This window comes from Mesoplodon mirus (genome assembly GCF_964341445.2).
Source record: "Mesoplodon mirus genome assembly, chromosome: X".
NCBI classification, from domain to species: domain Eukaryota; kingdom Metazoa; phylum Chordata; class Mammalia; order Artiodactyla; family Ziphiidae; genus Mesoplodon; species Mesoplodon mirus.
Genome location: NC_138981.1, coordinates 93,044,714 through 93,067,054, shown reverse-complemented (window position 1 = coordinate 93,067,054; position 22,341 = coordinate 93,044,714). Strand labels below are relative to the sequence as shown.

Below are 22,341 nucleotides of genomic sequence, written 5' to 3'. Positions count from 1 at the left end.
GTGGGAATGCTGGACCAGAGATACATGCCTGAGAGGAATTATATGAGTGGCGGTGTGGAGTTCACCTAAGACAAACCTCACAATATATGAGGCGGCCCATTTGTCATTCTGCTTATCAGGTTCTTATTCTATTCAACCAGCACTTACCAAGTATCTCCTATGTACAAGGCTGGTAAGAGCTTCCACTCTCACCCCTGCGTCTCCAATAACGGCTTCGTTTTTCAGCTACCACTAGTAACTCTAATTCAGAGATTGAAAATTATTGGGGAAGAATTATTGAGTTGCGTACCCCACCAGATTATAAAGTCACGAATACTTCTTAATATGTCCCCGCAGATATGAGTAGAGTCCTTGGAACATAAATAAATGCCTCGTGAATGACCAGGCCAGACCTATCACAACTGTAACTTGTGTATTATGCTCAACAGTTATAGGAAGACCACCTTGGTCCTAACCCTAACCCCTAGAAATTCGCAGTGAGGGAGAGTCATTCTCATTAGCTAGCTATCATGCTATATACATTTCCAGTATCCATGTAACAACCTATCTGGCCTCCATTACTCCTAATCTTTGTAACACACCACCTCGCCCCTACCTACAGTCTCAGCTTCACTGAGACTCTAGGACCAATCGTATTTCTAGGAAGGGGAATATAAAGAACTCCATGTCTGCTCTGGCCTGGCACATTAAGATGGAGCCAGCGTTTCCAAACATTGCATCCCCCAAAATGTATAAACTCTTAGCTGTGGGTAATAGCCCCATATTCAGCTTCTGCATGGGCTGCTGTTCTCCAGATGGGCCACTAACACCTGAAATTCCAAATTTTTGTCTTTTATATTTTAACCCTCTTGCCTTTGGGCTATAGTTCCTAGTCGCTTTGCTAGCTGCCACCCTTGACTGGCCTGCTTTGCTTCACATTGCATGCCCCCTTTAGTAACTCTGATTAAAGTATGTCCAAGCCCAGCTCGGGGGTGGGGGGGGTGGGGGGTGGATCTCCTAACCCTCCCAGGCTCCTCCTACAGGCCAGATGTTTAACAGCAAGTCAGCTTACATCTGGCCCTATCCTGACTTTAACCACTAGGTTCCAGCACTGGGATTTTCTTTGTTCTTCCTTAATTCCTACCTTCTGGCCCAGTCACTGAAACTGAATGTGCCGTGTTTCCTTGGGCCTTATACCTTCATTTCTTTAGTCTTCCTGACTGTATCTTGCTCCTGAAACCAAAGTCTTCATGATTGGATCTCGATTTCCAGATGCTCTGGATCCTCCCTGCCCAAATCTCTACCCACTACATAATTAATTTCCCCTAAGTCATTTAGACAATTCCAGTAACTCATGACCTTTTTCCTTTTAATCTTCCCCCAATTCAAACTCCAGTGAGAGACAATCAAGAACTCATGAATACATATATATTTATTTAATTCATAATATAGCATTTTGAATGGGCTGGGATATTTTAGAGGGATGAGGCTGTGTAATCCACAGATGCTCAGATTTCTGTCACTAGGTGAGACACTATTGGTCCAGAGCTCCCAGTACAAACAAGCCTGGGATAAAATATTTGATAAAAAATAGTCCAATAGTCTAATAAATATTCTAGCCGACAACAACATAGCGTATGTCTGAAGCTGGCAGACCAGACTGTAAAAGGCAGTTTCACCTGACCTAATGGCGGTCAACCTGGCCAACCTGTAATACACACAAGTACAGCCCAATGGCTCTGAGGCTGCAGTTGGCTTCAGGAATTAAAATAAGTGTGGGAGTAGTTCTCATCTGTCAGCCTCACATTCTCCATTCTGTAGAAGAAAGGGTATCAAACATTTGCACTTATCAAAAAGTCCATCTGTGGATTGCTCCAACCAGGTAGTCATATATAAATATGTAAACCATGGAAGCTTAGAAAATTCACCTAGCGTATTTTAGCCGAAAAGAACATAGAAGTGATTTTGCTGCAATTTGAAATTCACTGCATCCAAAGTTTACACAATGGAATTGCATGATAAAAATACATACAGACGCAGTTACTCTTACTTACAAGTAGCCAGAACTCCAATGTGGCATTAAAGTTTTTTTCATATTCTCAAAACATGTTTAACTTTATTGTTGATTATTTTTGTGCTTTCTTCAATAAGACAATATAAAAAGTGAAAATAAGCATAAACTGAAGACAGAAAGAATAATGTGCTGGCAGAAAGGATTGTAGGAGAACAGACTGAGGAGAGCAACAGTGAAAACTTATGGAGTCTCCTTCCTTGAAGATGTTAAATACAGGTCCTATTCCCTTTGTCCAACTGGGTTTAGCTAGAGGTAGTCAATGACTTCTCTTAAGGTACCTGGCATTGACAGTATTCTATGAAAGTCTTAAGTTTACTGAAGTATCTGGGACTCACCACACCCCCACTGAATACTTTGCCACCATGTTTTTTCTTGGAAAGCACTTTTTATTATTTGGCTCAGAAACTTCATTGCTTACCCCAAACCCAGTTTATTTTCCTACTTTATTCAGTAGACTTAGCTCTGAGTGATTTGGGGCTATGACCAAAACTTAAGTCCACATTCAAAGTTTGAAAAGACTGAAAAGTTACTGAAAAGAATGGTGCCACATGCTCCAGACAATCCCCCAAGTCAACTTCCAAAAGAGCTTTTGAGGAAGACAATACTCATTTATATGTATGAGTCCTAGGACATTTGCAAAATAATATCAATACAGCCCAAATGGAGAAGTAGCCAAGCATTTCTGCCCAGAAAACAACAAACACCAATATGGATATCAGAGTACAACAGGGAAACTTTGATTATTCATTTGTTCACTCATACATTCATGCAATTAACATTAGCCAGGCAACTACTCTGTTCCACACCCTATGTCAGGTGTTGAAAATACAACAACAAAACCAAAAGACACAGCCTTTGCCCTCAAGGTATTCACAGTCTAGTGAGGAAGAAGATTCTTATATGTTAAACCTTTGTGTGCATGAGAATTACCTGGGGGAGCTTGTTAAAGATGTAAAATTCCACTTGTGTGCCCAGACGTTTTAATTAAGAAGATCGAGGGTGAGGTCTAGGAATCAATTGTTTTAACAAACACCAAAAATGATTCTAACATGGTCTGAGGACCACACTTTGAAAAACACTGCTATACAATGTGATTATTGCTGAGAGGGGTTAGTGCTCAGGGTGCCATGGGAGCTCCGAAGAGGAGAACATAACCCAGCCTAGGGTTTCAGGAGTTAATCTAGTCGAGCGGGGCAGAAGTGGGGAAAGCAAGTCCAGGCTAGAGTCAAAAGTAGGTTGGAGAAACTGAAGCTTTGTCTCAGGGCACTAAAATCTAAAAGGCACAAAAAATGAATGGCATGGGAGTCCCAAGGCCAAGGTAAAGAAAATCGGACTGGGGTGAAGGTGAAGTGTTCTGCACTTACAGCATTTTCACACTATTCCCTTAATTTAAGAACAATTCCTACTGTTTACTCTGGGCATCAAAATTGTTACTAATGTCTCTATTCCAGGCCCAGAGAACAACTTGTGTAATTCGATAAGCTTGGCTAGAGTAATCAGTGTGAGGGGGAAGGTGGCAAAAGATGAAGCTGGGAAAGCAAATAGGAACTTGAAAAGCCAAAGTGGGTAACTGGGACTTTCTACTGAATGCTATGGGAGCCAGTGAAAGATTTTATGAAGGGGTTAAAATCACCTGTTTTGTTTAAGAATTTGGAGACAGGCCCTAGAGGAGAGACTTAGGGTGACTTAGAAATGACAGACATCCATTTTAAAGCACTGCTACACTGTACTGGGCCTGGGGCTGAGTGGAGGAGATTAATATTTGTTGCATACTTAACTAAATGCCATGCTTAATAGTTAAGTATGCCATACTAATGCCATACTTAACTAAATGCCGGTGTGTGCTAAGCAGTTTCCATGTGCTATCTTTTTTCATCTTTGCAACAGCCTTGTGAGGTAGGTATTATTGTACAGAAGAGGAAACAGCGGCTCAGAGAAGTGAAGTACTTGCCCTGGGTCACACAGCTAGTAAATGGCAGAGGAAATGGATTATTTTAGTCTGAAGGCTATGATGAGCTTTCCATCACAGCAAGCTGTTTCCCAGCACTGCTGAATCTTACCGAGGTTGCTCATTTCCTGATTAGCAGGAAGTACGTGTAGGGTTTTTAAAACAAAAAAACTGACTTTGCCACTAGATAGGTAAGTTTGAGCCTGCCATCTGTAGCTGCATCAGTCTTGCTTTCCATGTTAGGTGTACAGACAATACGAAACTGTTTCTTAGGGGATTTGTATAGATACTTTGTCTCTCCTACAGAATAATAAGCCATTTGACAGCAGGGGCTGTGGATTATCAATAGGTCAGCTTCAGCGTGGTACCTGGCATCTAATAGTTGGTTGAATGAATTAATGAATGAACGTCCACCAAGGCTGTGGAAAGGAAGAGGGGGTGAAGTTTTGGCATTGTTTCAAGGCTCCGATCTGGGGACTTGTTACAACTAACACGTTGTGCAACCACAATATTTTCACGACTCCCAAGAAGTAGACTCCTTAAAGCCGACTCAGCTCCTGAAAGGAGAAAGCTCTGGTGCTGACACTCCCAATCCCAGCAGCGGAACTGACAGAAGCACAGACCAGAAAGCTTGATTCCCTTCCATGATAGTGATAAGGACTGGGTTGAAGCTTACATCCGCATTTGCCATAAAGGGTTGGCTAAGCAAGTGAATAGTGTAAATAAGATTGCGGGAAGAATGATTATTTAACCTGTTTAAGAAAACAAACTATTCTCAGGCATTCTTAAGCACTTCAGAAGTGTTTTATCTGAAAATATAAGTACATTTATATGCAAATAGTTGTTGCATCTACAACACTCCATTCTCACTGATTAAGTAAATAAAGAGGGTTCCTAATGAACCTCCATTATGCAACTCTTTTTTTTTAAGCCTAATTCTAGTAACTGTATGTACTTGAGAGTAAGAAAACTGTACTTCTTTGAAATATTCTGTGACAGAATTTTTAAGAATTCAGACAAACCTCCTCCATTAGGTAGCATCGATGAGACTGTGCTACATATAACACATCTACCTGGATCAATTTTCTATCCAGCAATAGCATCTCTCATGCAATCTTGTCTCCCTATCTCTCCTGATCCAACCTAGAGCTCTTCCCAGCATCTATGTCATTATTGCATGTGCATGTGTGTGTGTGACAGGAGGGAGGAAGGGAGGGATGAATGGCGGGAGGGGAGAAATGTTGACTGATTTTGATGTTCCCTTTAGGGGACAAAAATGGATGGTATAATTTATTTTCCCTTCCAGTATATTTCTCACGCAAATGACTAAATTAAAAAGTTTATTATGTATATATAATTATAAAATGAATATATAATATATATTATTTATTCATTTTATGTATATATTATATATACACAGACATGTTTTCTTTATAATAAATCCTTGATTGTAGGTTTTCTCATAAAAAGCTACATATAATATGGGATCATTTGACACTTCAAAATTCTACTTGGCCTAATTGGCCAGTACTAGCAAGGCTGACACACCCCTGCTTTCCGGCTGGCTAGCCCCTTGTTCAGAGCATCCTTCCACATTATTTACCTACAAAGACCCTAATTCCTTCCAATATCATTTATACTCCTAAATCACTGGGAATTTTTAATTCTCCAATGACAAAGAGAAGCATTCTTCAAATTTCTTGTCCAATGGCTTGAACCCAGACTACTCAGATAATTTGTTCTGAGAAACTCAATACATTAATTCAAATACAAGCTTTAATGCACAAAAATTAAATCTATAATATCTAGTTATTTTGGATGCTTCAAATGAACTTTATTTTTGTATCTTGTATATTGGACACTAACTGAGGTTTAGGAGGGGAAGAACTGCTGAACTGGAGAGCCAGTGAATTATATGCTCTCTTGAAACTTAATGGCAAGCTTTCATCCCAGAAACATAAGGGGATTCTTGAGGCCTGCAGTTGCATTCCTGCCGCTCGGGGTAATCAATAAAATCTGGGGCAGGCAAGCCAGACAGGATCATCAGGGATTTGTTCCAGATTGTGAATGTTGGACAAACTGGAAGAATGAAGGTCACATCAAAAGTATGAAGATGGAGAGAGTTAGCTGGGTCATAGAAAGACAGCATGTTGTTGTCATAATCCAGAAGGACACCCAGACGCTTCAACTGTGGTGGCACATCCACCAGCATTTCCTTGTTGTTATGTCTGACTACAAAGTTACTATTGCATCGAGAGAAGACCCATGAGGAGGCGTTCTTGCCAATCCATTCATTCTTGGGAGCTGATTTGTAGGCAATGCCAATTGCATACCTGTGAGGCAGTAGAAAGGAGAGAGAAATAAACATTTATTAATTATCTGAGTTATGCTAGACACCGTACAGGATATCTAAGAAATAGAATACATGTTTCTTCTTTAAATAGTTTACATTTAGATCCATAATACTGACAGCACTAGAGCTTTTTTTTTTTTTTTTTTTTTTTTTTTTTTTTTGCGGTACGTGGGCCTCTCACTGTTGTGGCCTCTCCCGTTGTGGAGCACAGGCTCCAGATGCGCAGGCTCAGCAGCCATGGCTCACGGGCCCAGCTGCTCCGCGGCACGTGGGATCTTCCCGGACCGGGGCACAAACCCATGTCCCCTGCATCGGCAGGCGGACTCTCAACCACTGCGCCACCAGGGAAGCCCATCACTAGAGCTTTAAAAAAAGTTAGCAATTAGAGTGCTGTAACTTTCAACTCCTAGCTCAGTATATTTTCCCTAATTTTATTTTTTAAAAACTGGCAAATTTTTCTAGCAGTGGTTTCCATCACATGCCTTTTAACCTTGACTTACTGGTATTATGTTTGTGCTATAGGACTGAATCTCCCAGGAACCTAACAACAGGGGAGAGAGGAGAAAAGAAAAGTGGGATCCACTTACCATGTTGAGGAACCCATGACCACCTCCCAGTAGTGGCAGCCACTGTCAATGAATATATTTCCTGCTGCCCCATAGCATCCTGTGCCACTAAACCTCTCTGGGGTATGGCTCTTCTTCAGAGAGCTTTCATCCTTCTCCATCTGCAGTCCATCATTGGAGATCTTCAACTTCTTGTGAGTCATTTTGGGATCCAGTTTAAAGGGTTGGCCTGAAAAAAGTAGAAAAAAGAAAATGCATGAGGAAGTATTTAAGAATTCTATCTTTGTCCTCCAGGACCATCACTATCAGAGGAGCCTTGACAAGGTGATCATTCTTGAGTCAGTGAAAGTTGACTGGTGTTTGGATTATATTAAGGAAGCAGGCCAGAAGCCACTGTTTTCAATAAAATAAAAATAAGCTGTCCCCCCTTCACAGACTATCAAGTTAAAAGGAGGCTCTCAGGGTCTCATGTCCTCAAATAAGTTTTGTACTTTGCTTTATTTCAGTGGGTGGTTTGGGCTTTGAGCAGATTTTAGGGGAAGGAGTATTTGAGGTGAGACAAAGTGAGGGAATAGACGAGATAACTGCTGCTTGGTGGCAGAACAAAAAAACCTGAGAATAACTCAACTACAGGACAAATTGTTTGCCCTCTAACTACTGGGATGTAAATAACACATAATTAGGTAACTTTGTTAGAGTGACTTTTGCATCATCAATAATTAGAAAAAATATTTGTTGTGCAGGATCATTCACAACAAAATATTCCTTACAGTCATAGACAAAAGCAGTTAGTAACTAGAAGCCAACAGCTGGGTATGGCAAGAGCTGTATAACACAAAACGCGTCTGGCAGACACCATTGGCGAACATAACACCCACCCCCTACGTTTTCTCTCTTACCTGCTTTTACTATAGAGGTCAGAAAAGCTAAATACTCAAGCTCCTAGCCTCCCTCGCTGCTAGGGTTGACTAAGAAGATGGAAGCACAAGTCAGAGAGGATGGAGGAAACTTCTAGGAAAGTGTCTGCTTTCTTGATGAAAGGGACAGCCATCACGTGTACCAACACTTTCCCCCTTCTTTCTATCTTGAAAGGAAATATGACGTCTAGAGGTTGCAGTGGCCATGTTGTGACCATGTGACAATAAGCCAACACACAAAAGGAGAAGGAGCCTGGGTCTCTTACGACATCACAGAACTGCTGCACCATCCCTGAACCGCCTAAGCTTCGAGCTTCTTGCTACGCGAAAGAGAGAGAAAAACACTATTTGTTTAAGCTGCTAAAAAATACTATTTGTTAAGCTAAATTAGTTGGATTTTTCGGTCACTTTCAGTCAAAAGCATTCCTAGCAGGTATGGCTTCTCAGCAGGATTTTACCAGATTATCACAAACAGTACTCTTTTACTCAATTGTCCCCAAAGCATGGAGACAGAGTGCAGAGAAAAACTCTTCACTAACATCCTCCCAAGCCACCAGCTGTTTTATGTGTATCTCTGTGTCCACGTACCTCCCAAGGACACAAACAAACCCCCTGTCCAAAGCACAGACTCCAACAGTACAGCTCCTCTACCCAGTGCCACTGCCCTCTTACACTGCTGTGGGTGCCAGTGTCAGGCTAAGTGTACTTGCTGGCACGGAGGGCAAAACTGCTCTCTCCTTTTGGAATCACCACAACGTACTGTTTGTTTTGAGTCGGGTAGGCTCACTGTTCCGGCTGCCTGCTTGGTTTATGGCTTTAACAATGAAGATGTAGCGTGTCCCACTCTGAAGTCCATGAACTGTGTAATGGTTCTGTTTGATGTTGGGCACAATCATCCAGCTATCCACGGAATTATACAGGCCTGTAACGTGGGGAAAGCAAGGATGTTAAGGTAATAGAGGCAGGATGATGAGAAGCACACTGAAACTTCATCATAAGCCCCGCCCCCAAAAGTGAATTTCATTCTGTTTTCTTTTGAGTCGTGGAAGACATAGTGAGATGAACCTCCTCTGCTTCTTTTCTCCCACGGAGCTAAGCTTATGCCAGGCTCCTTGCTTCTGGTAACTGAATGTAACCACCAGTGAAAGTTAGGTTACTCCAATTTGCTGCCAAATAATACAGGAAAACTTCTATACAAAATCACAGAATCATCTATTTTATGGAGTCTCTAGGTCTTTACCCCAAAGGTCCAGTCCTCTGAGATCTGAGTCTGACCTCGAGTGGGTGGAGCAGAGCACAGTAACATGGAATCTCAGAGCCAAAAGGACAACTAGGCACTATATTTCCCTCATTTTACAAATAGGAAACTAAGACAGAGAGAAGAAAAGTGACTCGCCCAAGGCCACAGATAGCTGGGGATGGTGCTGAGAGTAGAACTCTGGTCTCTTTAATCCTAGTCTAGGGTTCTCTCCACTACATCACAATTCACGGAGCAAACAGTAATGTTCCTTAGTCTCTGCAAGGTAGTGAAGCTTTCAGGGCTTATGATTCAACTCTCCCACACCATCCTCACCCTTACTTCCAATCTTGGTGGGCTCCAAGGTGTCATAGGGAAGCCAAGGAGATGACATAACAGTCAAAGCAGAATATCATCTCCTCACTTGACACTACCCAGTTTTACCCCTTCCTGGTTCTGATTCCAATACTCATTTGAGGTTGGGTGGTCCAGGAACACATTGTTGTCTGGAATCTCCTTCCCTCCCAAGTAGGGAAAGGGATCAGAGATCTACGTTTCTGCTTTTGAAACTCTTTAGACCATAAACATTGACTTAAACAGAGAAAATGTACATAATTAAAAACATGTATTTGGCTAACTTTTAGTAAAAGAGGGATCGACATTCTAGCCTGTGAATTTAGACTTATCTCTTCTGTTATCTGCTTTTCAGTCAGGTTACCACTTTTTAACCATAATTCTACCAGAGGATAGAAAAGAAAGGGAAGGGAAAATGAGTGGTGAATGTAGTCATTTCTATGCAGCTCTAGCAAAGGATTTAGTGAGGTTAAAAACCGGAAATAATAATAAGTGATTTGAAAGAGATATGATCAGAAGGGTTTTATAATTAATTTGGGGAGCCGTAGAAGAAGTCTAAATTAAAACTAGAAGACGAAGCATAATGGGGTGCAAACAGATATGCTATAGAAAGAAGAATAATTGGTGGTGATGTTCAGTGATTCTCATGAAAAGACACAAGGATAAGGGCCAGGAAAAATGTTTGAGGGCTTGGCTGCCTATGTATCAATGCACAGTATGAATCATAAACTGCACATTAAATTTTAATACTAAGAGGGAAATATATGATCTTCCAGATATACTGCTAACAATACAAAACCAAAACAGACTTCACAATGAAGTACTATGCAGCTATAAAAAAGAAGGTGGAAGATCTCTATGAACTGATAATGGAGTGATTTCCAAGATATACTGTTAATTTAAAAAAGAAAATTGCAAAAGAGTTTATGTAGTATGCCACCTCTTTTTTTTTGCGAGAAAGAAAGGCAAATAAGAAAACATACATATATTTGCTTAGATTTACAAAACAATAATAACAAGAAGAAGGAAAAACCAGAAAATAATGAAGCTGGTTGCCTACAGGGGTGGAGGTGGGGGAAGAAAATGACAAGGATACAGGAGAGAATGACACGTCTCTGAGTACACCTTTTTCGTATAGTTTCCCCTTTTGGAAACATTGTTGTTTTACAAGTTCAAAAAATTTAAATGCTGTCAATATGAATGGGAAGAGTGGGGTCTAAAACTGAAGGCAAACCGAAACAAATGAAGCCACCTGCATTTCAAATGTAAACAATCACAGCAAAGGGCAAGAGGAGAACTGTAAACAAATCCTCACTATTGTTTGTGTTTGCAGTGGGATGGGCAAGGCCATTCTGAAACTATTTCAGATACGTTATTGAGCAAATGAGTATCCATGTTGATGTTGCTGGGAGCCAGCCTTCTCATTGTGGAAGTAGGAACATACAAATATGAAATAGGGGAAGGTAAGAAAGAACCTGTGGGGATGGACTGGAATTGGAGATATTGGTATAAACTCATGATTTCTAAAATATGTATTTGTATGTGTATGTGCATATATATTGCACATATGTTAAGTATGTGTGTACGCATATTATGTGTGAATATGTATATGTACATGGGTGTATGTGTGTACTTCTAGTACCCAGGTTTTGGTCTGTAATAACATTCTCCTACTAAAAGGGACCAGGGTTCCTCGGAAAAACGGCTGACTTCAGTGCTGGGGCAGGATATGGTCAAAATGAGCGTACAACCTTTTGTTATGCTGAAAAGTAAGGAAGCACTGGAGAAAATGATGGAAGACTATAAGGACCCAGGAGTCAGCTTAAAAGGCTCCCACTGGCTAAATTTGGGCAATCTGAGCACCAAAATAAATAAGGGCAGTAAAGAATTATAAACCATTGAAAAAAGAGAATTCATAAGTCTCTACTGAGAAGTAAAAAAAATAAATAAATAAACAAATGAAGGATGAGACTTTTGCTTAAAGTAGGATGCAGAGTGGCAACTTGTAAATGTGGAAGGGGATGCTCAGTTGGAAGATCGTTATTCTGCCATCATCAGAGTAAAGACTGGATCAGGTGAGAATTATTGATTGATGCTAAAACAGGGATAGGGTGGGATGGGTTTGATGAGGAAGCAGGATATTTTCATGGTCTTAAAGTATCATGGCACAGATTGCTTATTAGTTGCAAAAGGAAAAATAGTAACTATGCAAAGAAGAAATCAGGCAACACCTTTGATCAAGTGATCAAAATTAGCATCACCAATGAAGGGCAAGTACACATCATGTGTCTCCAGTTGTGACCTCCTAAGGAGAACACGTCTCTTATGTAGCCTTCCAGCCATAAATGTGTAATCTGAATATAATCGTGAGGAAACATCAGACAAACTCAAAATGAAGAACAGCATAATAAACAAATTAAAAGGGCACTTTAAAAAATATCAGTGTCATTAAAGACAAAGAAAGGCTGAGAAAATGTTCCAGATTAAAGGATGCTAGAAATATGACAATTAAGTCCAATGCCTGATCCTAGACTATATAGGACAACATTGGGTCCTTAATATGTCATAAGGTATATTATTGGGTCAACCGTCAAGATTGGAATATGAATGGTGGATTAGTTAAAAGTACTGCATCAACGTCATACCTCTTAAAGTTGCTAACCGTACTGTGGATACATAAGAGAATTTCTTTATTCTTAGGAAACACACGCTGAAGGATTTAGGGGTGAAGGGCCATAATGTACGCCAATTACTCTCGAATGGTTCAGAAAAAATGGACAGAAACAGAGAATGTTAGCAAATGATAAAGGAAATGGGATAAAATATTAACAATAGGTGAATCTGGGTAAAGAGTATATGGGCATTCTTTGTGCTGGTCTTGCAACTTTTCTTTAATTTTGAAATCATTTCTAAATTTTAAAAAGGTAAATATATGATCCTCTGGGTATCACTGAGACTTAATGAGATGGGATTTATCATTGAATCATGGTAATGGAAGTATAAACCGTGTTCAAAATGGAAAGACCACAATATGGAAATCCATGAACCTGAGTGTAAATGTGCATGGAGAGCACTTGCATGAGAATGAAAATGAGGGGAAATAGAAGTTACATCTTTGTGGCAGTATGTTACAGACTGCCTGGCCAGGGAGAGGTTATAACCAGTGCTTTCATCATGCAAAATGCAAAGTTGAAACAGAGGAAAGATATACAGTAATGGGGAAGACCATTATCCAAACATCTGTTGGAATTCTCATTCAGCTAACAGCATCATCTGAAACATTATTGGCTTATAACAATTTCAAATCTTACATAAAGTGGGGAGAAAGTTTAAAATAAAGGGGGAAAGTTGAAAAAATAAGAAGTACTTCTCCAGACAAAATTTTAACCAGCAAGGAAGAAATTTCTGGTTAAAGAAAATGTGGGGGCTTCCCTGGTGGCGCAGTGGTTGAGAGTACGCCTGCCAATGCAGGGGACACGGGTTCGTGCCCCGGTCCAGGAAGATCCCACATGCCACGGAGCGGCTGGGCCCATGAGCCATGGCTGCTGAGCCTGCGCGTCCAGAGCCTGTGCTCCACAATGGGAGAGGCCACAACAGTGAGAGGCCCGCGTACAGCAAAAAAAGAAAAAAAAATGAAAATGTGGAGTTTGACTATTTTAAGATTCTTCATGTAAGTGGTATCATGTAGTATTTGTCTTTCTGTGTCTGGTATATTTCACTTAGCATAATGCCCTCCAGGTTCATCCATGTTATTGCATGTGGCAGGATTTCCTTCTTTTTAAAGGCTTAATAATATTCCATTTTATGTATATACCACATTTTCTTTATCCATTCATCTGTTGATGGACAACTTTTTGTATGTCAATTATACCTCAATAAAGTGGTTTTAAAAAAGAGAAAATATAGGAAAACCTCAAGGGAAAGTAGCTCTCACAACCAGGGTTCAGTCAACAGTGGCACGCCAGACCAGCATGTAGGACTGGAATCTTCATGAATATTTTTTCCTAGTAAAATAGTTTCAACTTATCTGCCCATTGCCATCCAAAATTTTGCTTCAGGGCTCTGTCTTTGTTCCTGTCCTATTCTACTTTTCTACCAATGGTTGAAGGAGGAAGACATAGAAGGCAAGCTGGAAGGGAAAGTAAATAAATTGAAAGGCAGAAACTACATACAAAAGAATTTTGGTAGGCTGGAATGAGGAGTCAGAACTAACCAGATAAAATGTCATAGGAATAAATTCAAGATGTTGTATTTCAGTTTAGATATTCAATTGTATAGGAATAGGATTTGGAATGCCTGGGGATTTCAGCTGACTATATGCTCAGTCAACACAACAGTCAACATGGCTGCTGGAAAAAAGGTACAGGACAAGGGGGCATCAGCTAACACACAAGAGCAATAATACAGCTATCCTCAGTGGACTAGGACTAATTGGTAGCTGGTTTAATTCAAGGAGCATTAACCTTGAAGTCTGACAGAATTGGGTTCAAATAATGACTCCATCAGTTTGTAGCTCTGTGACCTTGGACAACTCATTTAACTTGAGCCTCAGTTTCTACGTCTATAAAATAGAATTAATATCATCTATTTCATAAGGCTAAGGAAGAAGTCATGAGGACCAAATGACATAACATATATGAGAGTGTTTGTAAATGGAAAAGCATAATATGTATCCAAATTGTTATTATTCACTAGGAGGAAGTCTTAGGCCTTTTATAAGGAAGCACTGACAATTATTTATAGCTGCACAACAACTGAATGGGCTATTTTGCTAGAATTCAGCTACCCATCACTGGAAATGTTTGAGCAGAGACAGGACAATCACCTACAGGGTTTCTGGTAGAAGGGAAGAAGATTTGACAAGATGACGTCTGAGGTCCCTTCCAATTCTAAGATGCTATGGTCCTATCACTATTAAGAATTATCCTCTAAGCTTTTCTTTACAAAGGACTATGTACCCTTGAAAACAGAGGTGACAGCCTTTTGATCTTTGTCACTTCTTAGACTTATTCTCAACTCCCAGGAGACCATTGCTCTCCCCATATCAGGACAGAGAAGCACAGTTACTGGCTTTAAGACTTTCCCGAGCAGGAGAGACAACTGCAAACAAGTATGTTGGGGAGGCCTTAGCGTTTTGCGACTTCACGACCTGAAGAAACACACAGGAAAGCAGCTACCAGGGCCAAGTGGCTTAGGATGGAGCTGCACGAGGCAAGTGTTTTTTAGGGTTTGAGCCCAAATGTCCTCTCACCTCCCCATCCCACCATGTGGCCCTAAATTGTCACAAGACGGGAAAAGGAAGCCTATCGGGATGGTTTCGTTGGAAAAACTCCTCTCATGCGGGTCTGTGAAGTCAGACACAGAAGCACAAACACAAGGTAAAAAGAAAATACTAATTTGCAGCTACACAGATGCAACCTTAGGGTGCAAATCAGTTCCAATCTTGAATCCACTTTTAATTCTGCTTTCATTTCCATTTTCCCCAGCACATTGAGGGGAACTTGCAGCTCTAGTTAAGATCCTACTGCCTTGTCTTGCTCCAATTCATCAGAAGGTGAAACCATAACATGTAGGCTAAATGACTGCTTTGCGAACGTCTTTCATTTGCTGGCCCACTGATGGGCCATTTTATATTTGGTGTAATTCTTGGAGGAAAGGGAGAAGGGGTAGGGGGAAGAGTGACAGAGGCAGGAGGCTTGTCACTTCACCTATTCACTGATACAAATAGGTGTGGTAAAGAAGTGGCAGTCTTTGAATGTAATGTATTTTACCATGATAATGAAGTGGAAGAAGAGTCAAGGAGAGAGATGTTCACACATATAGAATCAGCAATGATGGTGGCTTAGCTACTCAGGAATGAATTCTGAGCTGTGTTCTGATTTGGGAGAGTGGAGTGACATGGATTAACTGAGGAAAAGCTAAGGATTACATAAACAAATGGGAGTGGCCCCAGTGACTGCCCAGCAAGGAAATACACAACTTGCTTGTCACCCATCAGTAAGGTCTTTGCAATGCCCTGGGGGAGCTTGCACTGTCTACGAAACACTATACTAAACAACCTAACATGTCTTACAAACACTTGCCTCGTGGCGCCCCGGCCAATCTTGAGCAGCTTACTGCTTCCTTACATTTCCTTATCTCTGGCCACAGGCCCCAACTACACCATGACTTACTGATGAAGTTAGCCTGGCCAGTGAATATGGTGTACTGAAGCTCATAGGAGCTGATGCTGAACTCATCATCCGAGATCCAGTGGACTGTAATGGTGTCATGGGAAGCAGTACAGAGTTCCTCTCGGATAGATGGTGGGTTTGGGGCTGTAAGGAAAGGTGGAAAAGAAGGTAAGGAAAGCATACTCTCTGTTCTGGAATTTTACAATCGTTATTCTTGCTGCCCAACCCAACATCTCATGGAAAGGAGGTTTTCTTAATAAGAAACTTTAGATTGCATGTACCATACAACCTGAATCCAAGTGCTGAGACCTCAAGTTCCCCCAACCACTTTTGCTTCAATGGTAAAGGTATTTTAGGCAAAGATCTAAGCCTAAGTTATTGAGATGATTGATTGCCCATCGTCTACTCTGCCTGCACTAACACATATGTAGATATTAGAGCAAAGTGGTCACATGTTTCCTTATTACATGACCTTCGACCTATTTCTTTTTTTTTCAAAGTAAGTTGTATTATCTATTTTTGGCAGTATTAATGGGGGTTAATTGTGCAAATTAATATGAGTTCCCTCATCTGTAAAATGGGGATGATAATTACCTCACAGATTCGTTGTAAGGATCATGATATAAAATTAATATATAGTGTCTGTTATAAAGTAGATGTTCAATAAATGACAACTATTTTAACATAGTAACAAAGATAACTACAAACACAAAGTTATTGTGTGTGTATTTTTGTCTCATGGAATGATCATTCAACAATCCTGAAGGTAGTCAGTATTTTTAACAGACTGTTTGTCTCCCTCATCTTCTAAAATTCTCTGCAAGTCAGATATTTTTCTTCCTAATCTGCTAATCCCTAAATTTCCTTAAAATCATTTGGGTGGTACCTATACCTATGTGAGACATTCTCTAATATTCTTTAATTACCACCCAAGTTCTACCCCTTATAACAAGTGACATTATATTACTGACAGGCTCATAAGGAGAAACCATCAGCAACTTCTTGTTTTTTACCTTTAAGTAAGGATGGTATGTATACCCATTCTGTCCCCGGAGACACTGACAACTCATTTCTCTTTTCTGTTACATGAACTAAAATATATTCTATGTAAAAAGATACATGTATCATTTTAAAGATTATAAAAGCATTTTCATGATCAATATTGCCCTTTACAGATTATTTTAAAGTAAAAGCACACCAAAAGAAAAGGACTAAAATGGAAAGGAAAGCACAGTATTTTCACACCTGTTAAATAATCTAGCCCCTCCAGCAGTTTCTTTTCTCTGGAAAAATCTAAAGCAAAGTTTTCAAAGGCATCATTAAAATTGATGTCTGGAATCAGAACTTGAGAAGATGCAGTTGCCATAGCGACCCTAGAAGAGAGAAAAGTACATCAATATACATCAAAATAGGTTTGCAACCTTTATCCAATGTTTGATTTCTGGTTAAACAAGGTGAAAATAAATGACTGCTAGGGCTTGATTCATTTAGTGAAAGATATCATATCTGTGCTTTTCCAATGGAAACCATTTAAATTTTAATCATCAGGAACCAATTAAGGGTTATACCATATTTATTCACATATGTTCACCCCTCAAACACACTCCCCCATCCTGTCTTAATTAGGAGAAGTAAATACAGGATTCTTTCCCCTCTGCATCATTTTCCATCTGGCAGGCAGCATCAAAACTAGACCTCTGAAGGCTTGGTAAGAGCAGTTTGAGAGAATTTTTCTCCCCCTCTGTTTTTTTAATGCTAATCAACAAGCCAGCATGCTGGGGCTTCGTTAAAACCCTCCCCTAAATCCTGTACTTTGTTTGACCTTTTATAAAATTTACATTTAATTTTATTATTCTCTAATTGTATAATGCTATGCTAGTTTTATCTCCCCAACTAATTCTAAGAGTCTCAAGAGCAGGATCCATATTTTGTACCTCTTATAATCTTCCATGGTCCCTAACACAGTGTTGGACACATAATGAATAAATAATTGTTGAATGAATAACTGAATGACAAACAACAACACAAATGCTAACCTTATTGAGCATTTAGTACATGTAAGACACCATGCATGCACTCTACATACATTAAGTTACTCCTTACTATCACCCTGCATAGCAAAGGTTATTTCCATTTTGTAAATGAGACATAGAAAGGTTAAGGAACTTGCTCAAGGTCACACAAAGATCAGAAAAAAATATATAACTGAACCCATGTTCATTGGATTCTAAACTTTATACCCTTAACCATGTAGACAGTTCCTTTTTTAAAAAAAATAAGGTATATTTTTACATACTTCAGCAGTTCTAAACCACTGTTCCACATCAGATTTATCTCTGAGCTTTGATCAAAATATGCATGTTTAGGTCCTGTGCCAGACCTGAATCAGAGCCAATGAAGATCCTTGAGCAAGCAAATAACAGGATGGAAAGAAACATTAACTTGGCAACAGTGTTGCATGTTAGAGAGGAGAGAAGAGGCATTGAATGCAGGAAGACCAGAGAGGAAACTTGTATGGTGAACTAGTTGTAAGGGGATGAGGAGTTAAACAGATACATATCCTTATGCATGGATACCCTGTTACACATCTACCTACAATAGCTTTTGGCTGTTTCTGGAAATTGAGATGTTTCAGGAATAAAATTCAGGTCAGGATAAACAAATGAAAGACGAATACAATGAGAGCCACTGAAGCTTCTGAGGCAAAGGAGTGATGTGCTCAAATTTATGTTTCAAGGACAACACTCCAGGGCTTCCCTGGTAGCACAGTGGTTAAGAATCCACCTGCCAATGCAGGGGACACAGGTTTGAGCCCTGGTCCAGGAAGATCCCACATGCCTCAGAGCAACTAAGCCCATGCGCCACAACTACTGAGCCCGTGTGCCACGACTACGGAAGCCCACGCGCCTGGAGCCCATGCTCCACAACAAAAGAAGCCACCACAGTGAGAAGCCCGTGCACCACAATGAAGAGTAGCCCCTGCTCTCTGCAACTAGAGAAAGCCTGCGTGCAGCAACAAAGGCCCAACGCAGCCCCAAAAAAAAATTAATTAAAAATATTTTTTAAATAAATTAAAAAAATAAGAACAATACTCCAGCTGCAGTGGATGGACTGGAAGGGGTCAAAACTCGAGGCGGATCTGATTTTAAGGTGTCTGGGAATGAGCAGAAAGTAAAGTGGTGACAGGAGAAGCGTAGACAAATAAAACAGAAAGTTAATTCATAACACATCAAAATAGCCAACAAATATATTAAAAAGCCCAACTACATGAAAAATCAAAGAAATGTAAATTAAATGAGATAGCGTTTATGATTATAAAGACATCATAGGAGGTTTTATGTCTATATTAAATAAGGCCTACATGTTTTTATTAGGACTGAAAATGATTCAAATTTTGGAGGCCAAATTTAGCATTACATATCAAAAGAGCTTAAAATGTAAATATGCTTTGACATCACAGTTCCACTTCATAAAATTTTTTTGATCTATGATTTTGGTTTTAATTCTTAAGCCTTATGATCACATAATGTACAAAATTTGTGCTGATGGTATATCTCCTCTATTTTAATCCTTCTAATGAGTTGGCAAAAGCACCATTACCAATCACACATATACAGTAGTTCTACAGTTGTATGTGTTTTTGGATAGCTGTTTAAAAGACAATCCTGAATTATAACTTGGTCTGACTTAGTGAAGAATTCCCAAGCAAAATTTGCTACTGTATCTTGTCATGCTGAATTTTAAAAATATCCGACCTTATAGATTATCTATAAAAATGTGAGAAGGATTAAATACTCTTTATTTGGCATTATACCTAAACCAGACTAAAATGCCTTTCATTAAGTAAAAGGCAACATTTTAGATACAGAGAATTTTGATTAAATTGGCATAGTTAAGACCAAAAAGAGAAAGTGGACATTGCCAGCTTATCCTTAGTCTTGGCCTTAACAGGCTAATGAACACAGCCTGAAGCACAGGTGAGCCTTACTCTGTTCAATGAGACAGTGAAGGGATCTTCTCAGTATTTAAATATATTAATACCACCAGTTATATAAATCTAAATATAAACACAGTCTCCTATAGGTTTTGAGATGGCATTCACCACCTCTGTGCAAAGTTGAACATTATTAATCAAGTCCAATCATATCTTTTTTTAAATAAATTTATTTATTTATTTTTGCATTGGGTCTTCGTTGCTGCATGAGGGCTTTCTCTCTAGTTGTGGTGAGCGGGGGCTACTCTTCATTGCAGTGTGTGGGCTTCTCATTGTGGTGGCTTCCCTTGTTGGGGAGCACAGGCTCTAGGCACGTGGGCTTCAGTAGTTGTGGCTCACGGGCTCTACAGTGAAGGCTCAGTAGATGTGGTGCATGGGCTTAGTTGCTCTGCGGCATGTGGGATCTTCCCGGACCAGGGATCGAACCCTTGTCCCCTGCATTGGCAGGTGGATTCTTAACCACTGTGCCACCAGGGAAGTCCCTCAGTCATATCTATAGAAGGGGAAAATAGTGATGGCACTTGCTGAACTGGAATTACTATCAAAATTCATAAAGCTGATCATACTCACTATCCACAAGCCAATCTTATTTAAGTCATGACTGTCCAACAGAAATATCCTATCAGCCATTCATGATCTGAATTCTGGTGTATGAGATCAATTTAAATATGGTACACATATAAAAGTCATGAGCTCTTTCTGTTTTGTAGTAAATAAGGCAGTGGCCAAATATTACTCACTAGTATCTTTTATTGAGATAAGCTATCAAGTCTGTCCTTTCTACCTTTTTCATACCAGCAAATATCATTTTTGTTCCAGGGATGTCCTTCCTGGGATTCTCCAAATACTCCATTCAATATCTCCTCTCCCCAGGTGATGCCTTTTGTTCTTGTTGACTTCTGTGTAAGAGAATCCAGGGACCTGACCTGCTTTTCACCCAAGTAGACAATGGAAATTTGGCCCAGTCTTGTGCTTGGCTCTCCATTCCATGGTGTGGCACTGGGAACATTTCAGAACAAAATCTTCTTGCCCTTCTCAACACTGGCCATTTTAAAATATGTTTTTTCATCACACGCTACACAGAGGTTCCCACTTGCAAACCAGACGTCCCGTTCTCTAAGTACTTCATAAATTTTTTACTAAAGAAGTAACTAAGACATATGCAAAGATACAACTATAACAGCACTCAACACACTGTATGTAACCTAGTTGTCTAACAATGGGGACTGAGCTAAGTAATGTGTCTTACATCAAAAGATGAAACACTATAAGGTCACTGAAAATCAGGTTATAAAAAAATATCCAGTGCCAGGGGAAAGTTCATGATATGTTACGTTTCAAACATAGGGTAAAATGCAGTATATATGACATGACCTTATGTTTGTGAGGTATATATATATATATATATATATATACACACACACACACACACACACACACACACACACACACACACACACACTCCCAAGTGTTAACAGTGGCTGGAAGGTTAAGGATGAGATAAAATTGACATTGACATATATGTAAGTGTTTGTGTCTGTGTGTGTGTCTGTGTTTCTGTATTTAAGCAAAACACAACATTAGCTATCTCTCAAGGCTCTGATCTCTATTAGGGATAATATATAATAAGTGCCATTTGTAAGGGGGAAGGAATAACTCTCCCAGTTAAAATTTCATTTTAACTGAAGTCTTTGTTCTTAATACGTTACAATGAATAATTGTGGGGAAGAATTTCAGACCCTATGAGAGACCAGTGAGAAAGATATTTAGGTTGCATAGATGATTCTCAAGCCATACCACATAGTTAGCCATCTATTCTTCCTACCACGTAGGCTATACATGAGCCCATGAAAAGAAGATTTAGATATAGAGAGTTGGGAATCATAGACAGCTAGATGGTAACCGAAGCCCTAGGTGCTACAAGTCTGCAACAGGGAGAATGTGTACTGAGAAAAGAGAATAGCTTAAGACAGAATCACAAAGAACAGCATAAAGGAATAGGTCAAGGAATAGTTGCTCACAAAGGCAAATGAAACAAGACAGGTAGGAAGAAAACCAGGAGTGTTCTCAAGCTAAGGGCAGAGAAATATTAAGTAACAATGGTCAGTAGGGACAAATGCTACTGAGAGACTAAGTAAAATGAAACAGTAAAATAAAACAAAGGAATGTCTATTATAATTTAGCAACAAGGTATTCATTTGGTGACCTTGGAAAGAATACTTTCAATAGTGAGAAATATTAAGTAACAATGGTCAGTAGGGACAAATGCTACTGAGAGACCAAGTAAAATGAAACAGTAAAATAAAACAAAGGAATGTCTATTATACTTTAGCAACAAGGTATTCATTTGGTGACCTTGGAAAGAATACTTTCAATAGTGTGGTAGTGGCACAAGACATTTCAGAGAGTTGAAGAGTGAGTGGACATGATTACATACAGTGGTTTAAATATATGTTTTATCTCTGCTCTCATGAAATCCCACTGAAATGACAAAGAAAAAAAAATAATAAACCCACAAAGACAAAGAGAATGGAAAAAGAGATGCAAGTAAGATATTGTCAACAAATGTCTGGTAACTAGAAAGGGATGGATGAGTGGTAACCAACAACAGAGCAGAGAAGGCTGAATTGGGAAGCCAAAAACATGAAGCTGATTTATTGCCACAGACAGTTGAAAGTCTGCATCAGGAACAGCAAGACCACCAGATCCACTCAACCACAGACCACCCCTCTCTCATCTTGACGCC

The 22,341-nt window shown here is 39.7% G+C and overlaps 1 protein-coding gene across 9 annotated transcripts in view; it reads right to left on the bottom strand.

Annotated features, from left to right (window-relative positions):
* Nucleotides 1-1,435: 1,435 nt before the first annotated feature.
* The window catches only part of MID2 (midline 2), a 103,496-nt gene continuing 82,590 nt past the window's right edge, over nucleotides 1,436-22,341 (bottom strand). For 6 of the 9 annotated variants that reach the window (XM_082610468.1, XM_082610470.1, XM_082610474.1 and 3 more), the window contains exons 6-10: nucleotides 16,847-16,974; nucleotides 15,512-15,745; nucleotides 8,598-8,759; nucleotides 6,942-7,149; nucleotides 1,436-6,334 (exon numbers count right to left, since the gene is read on the bottom strand). In XM_082610468.1, coding sequence (XP_082466594.1) covers nucleotides 5,932-6,334; nucleotides 6,942-7,149; nucleotides 8,598-8,759; nucleotides 15,512-15,745; nucleotides 16,847-16,974 — 1,135 coding nt within the window. In that variant the 3' untranslated portion in view covers nucleotides 1,436-5,931. The remainder of the gene's footprint in view (nucleotides 6,335-6,941; nucleotides 7,150-8,597; nucleotides 8,760-15,511; nucleotides 15,746-16,846; nucleotides 16,975-22,341) is intronic. The other 3 variants (XM_082610472.1, XM_082610471.1, XM_082610473.1) reach the window with 1 other exon arrangement.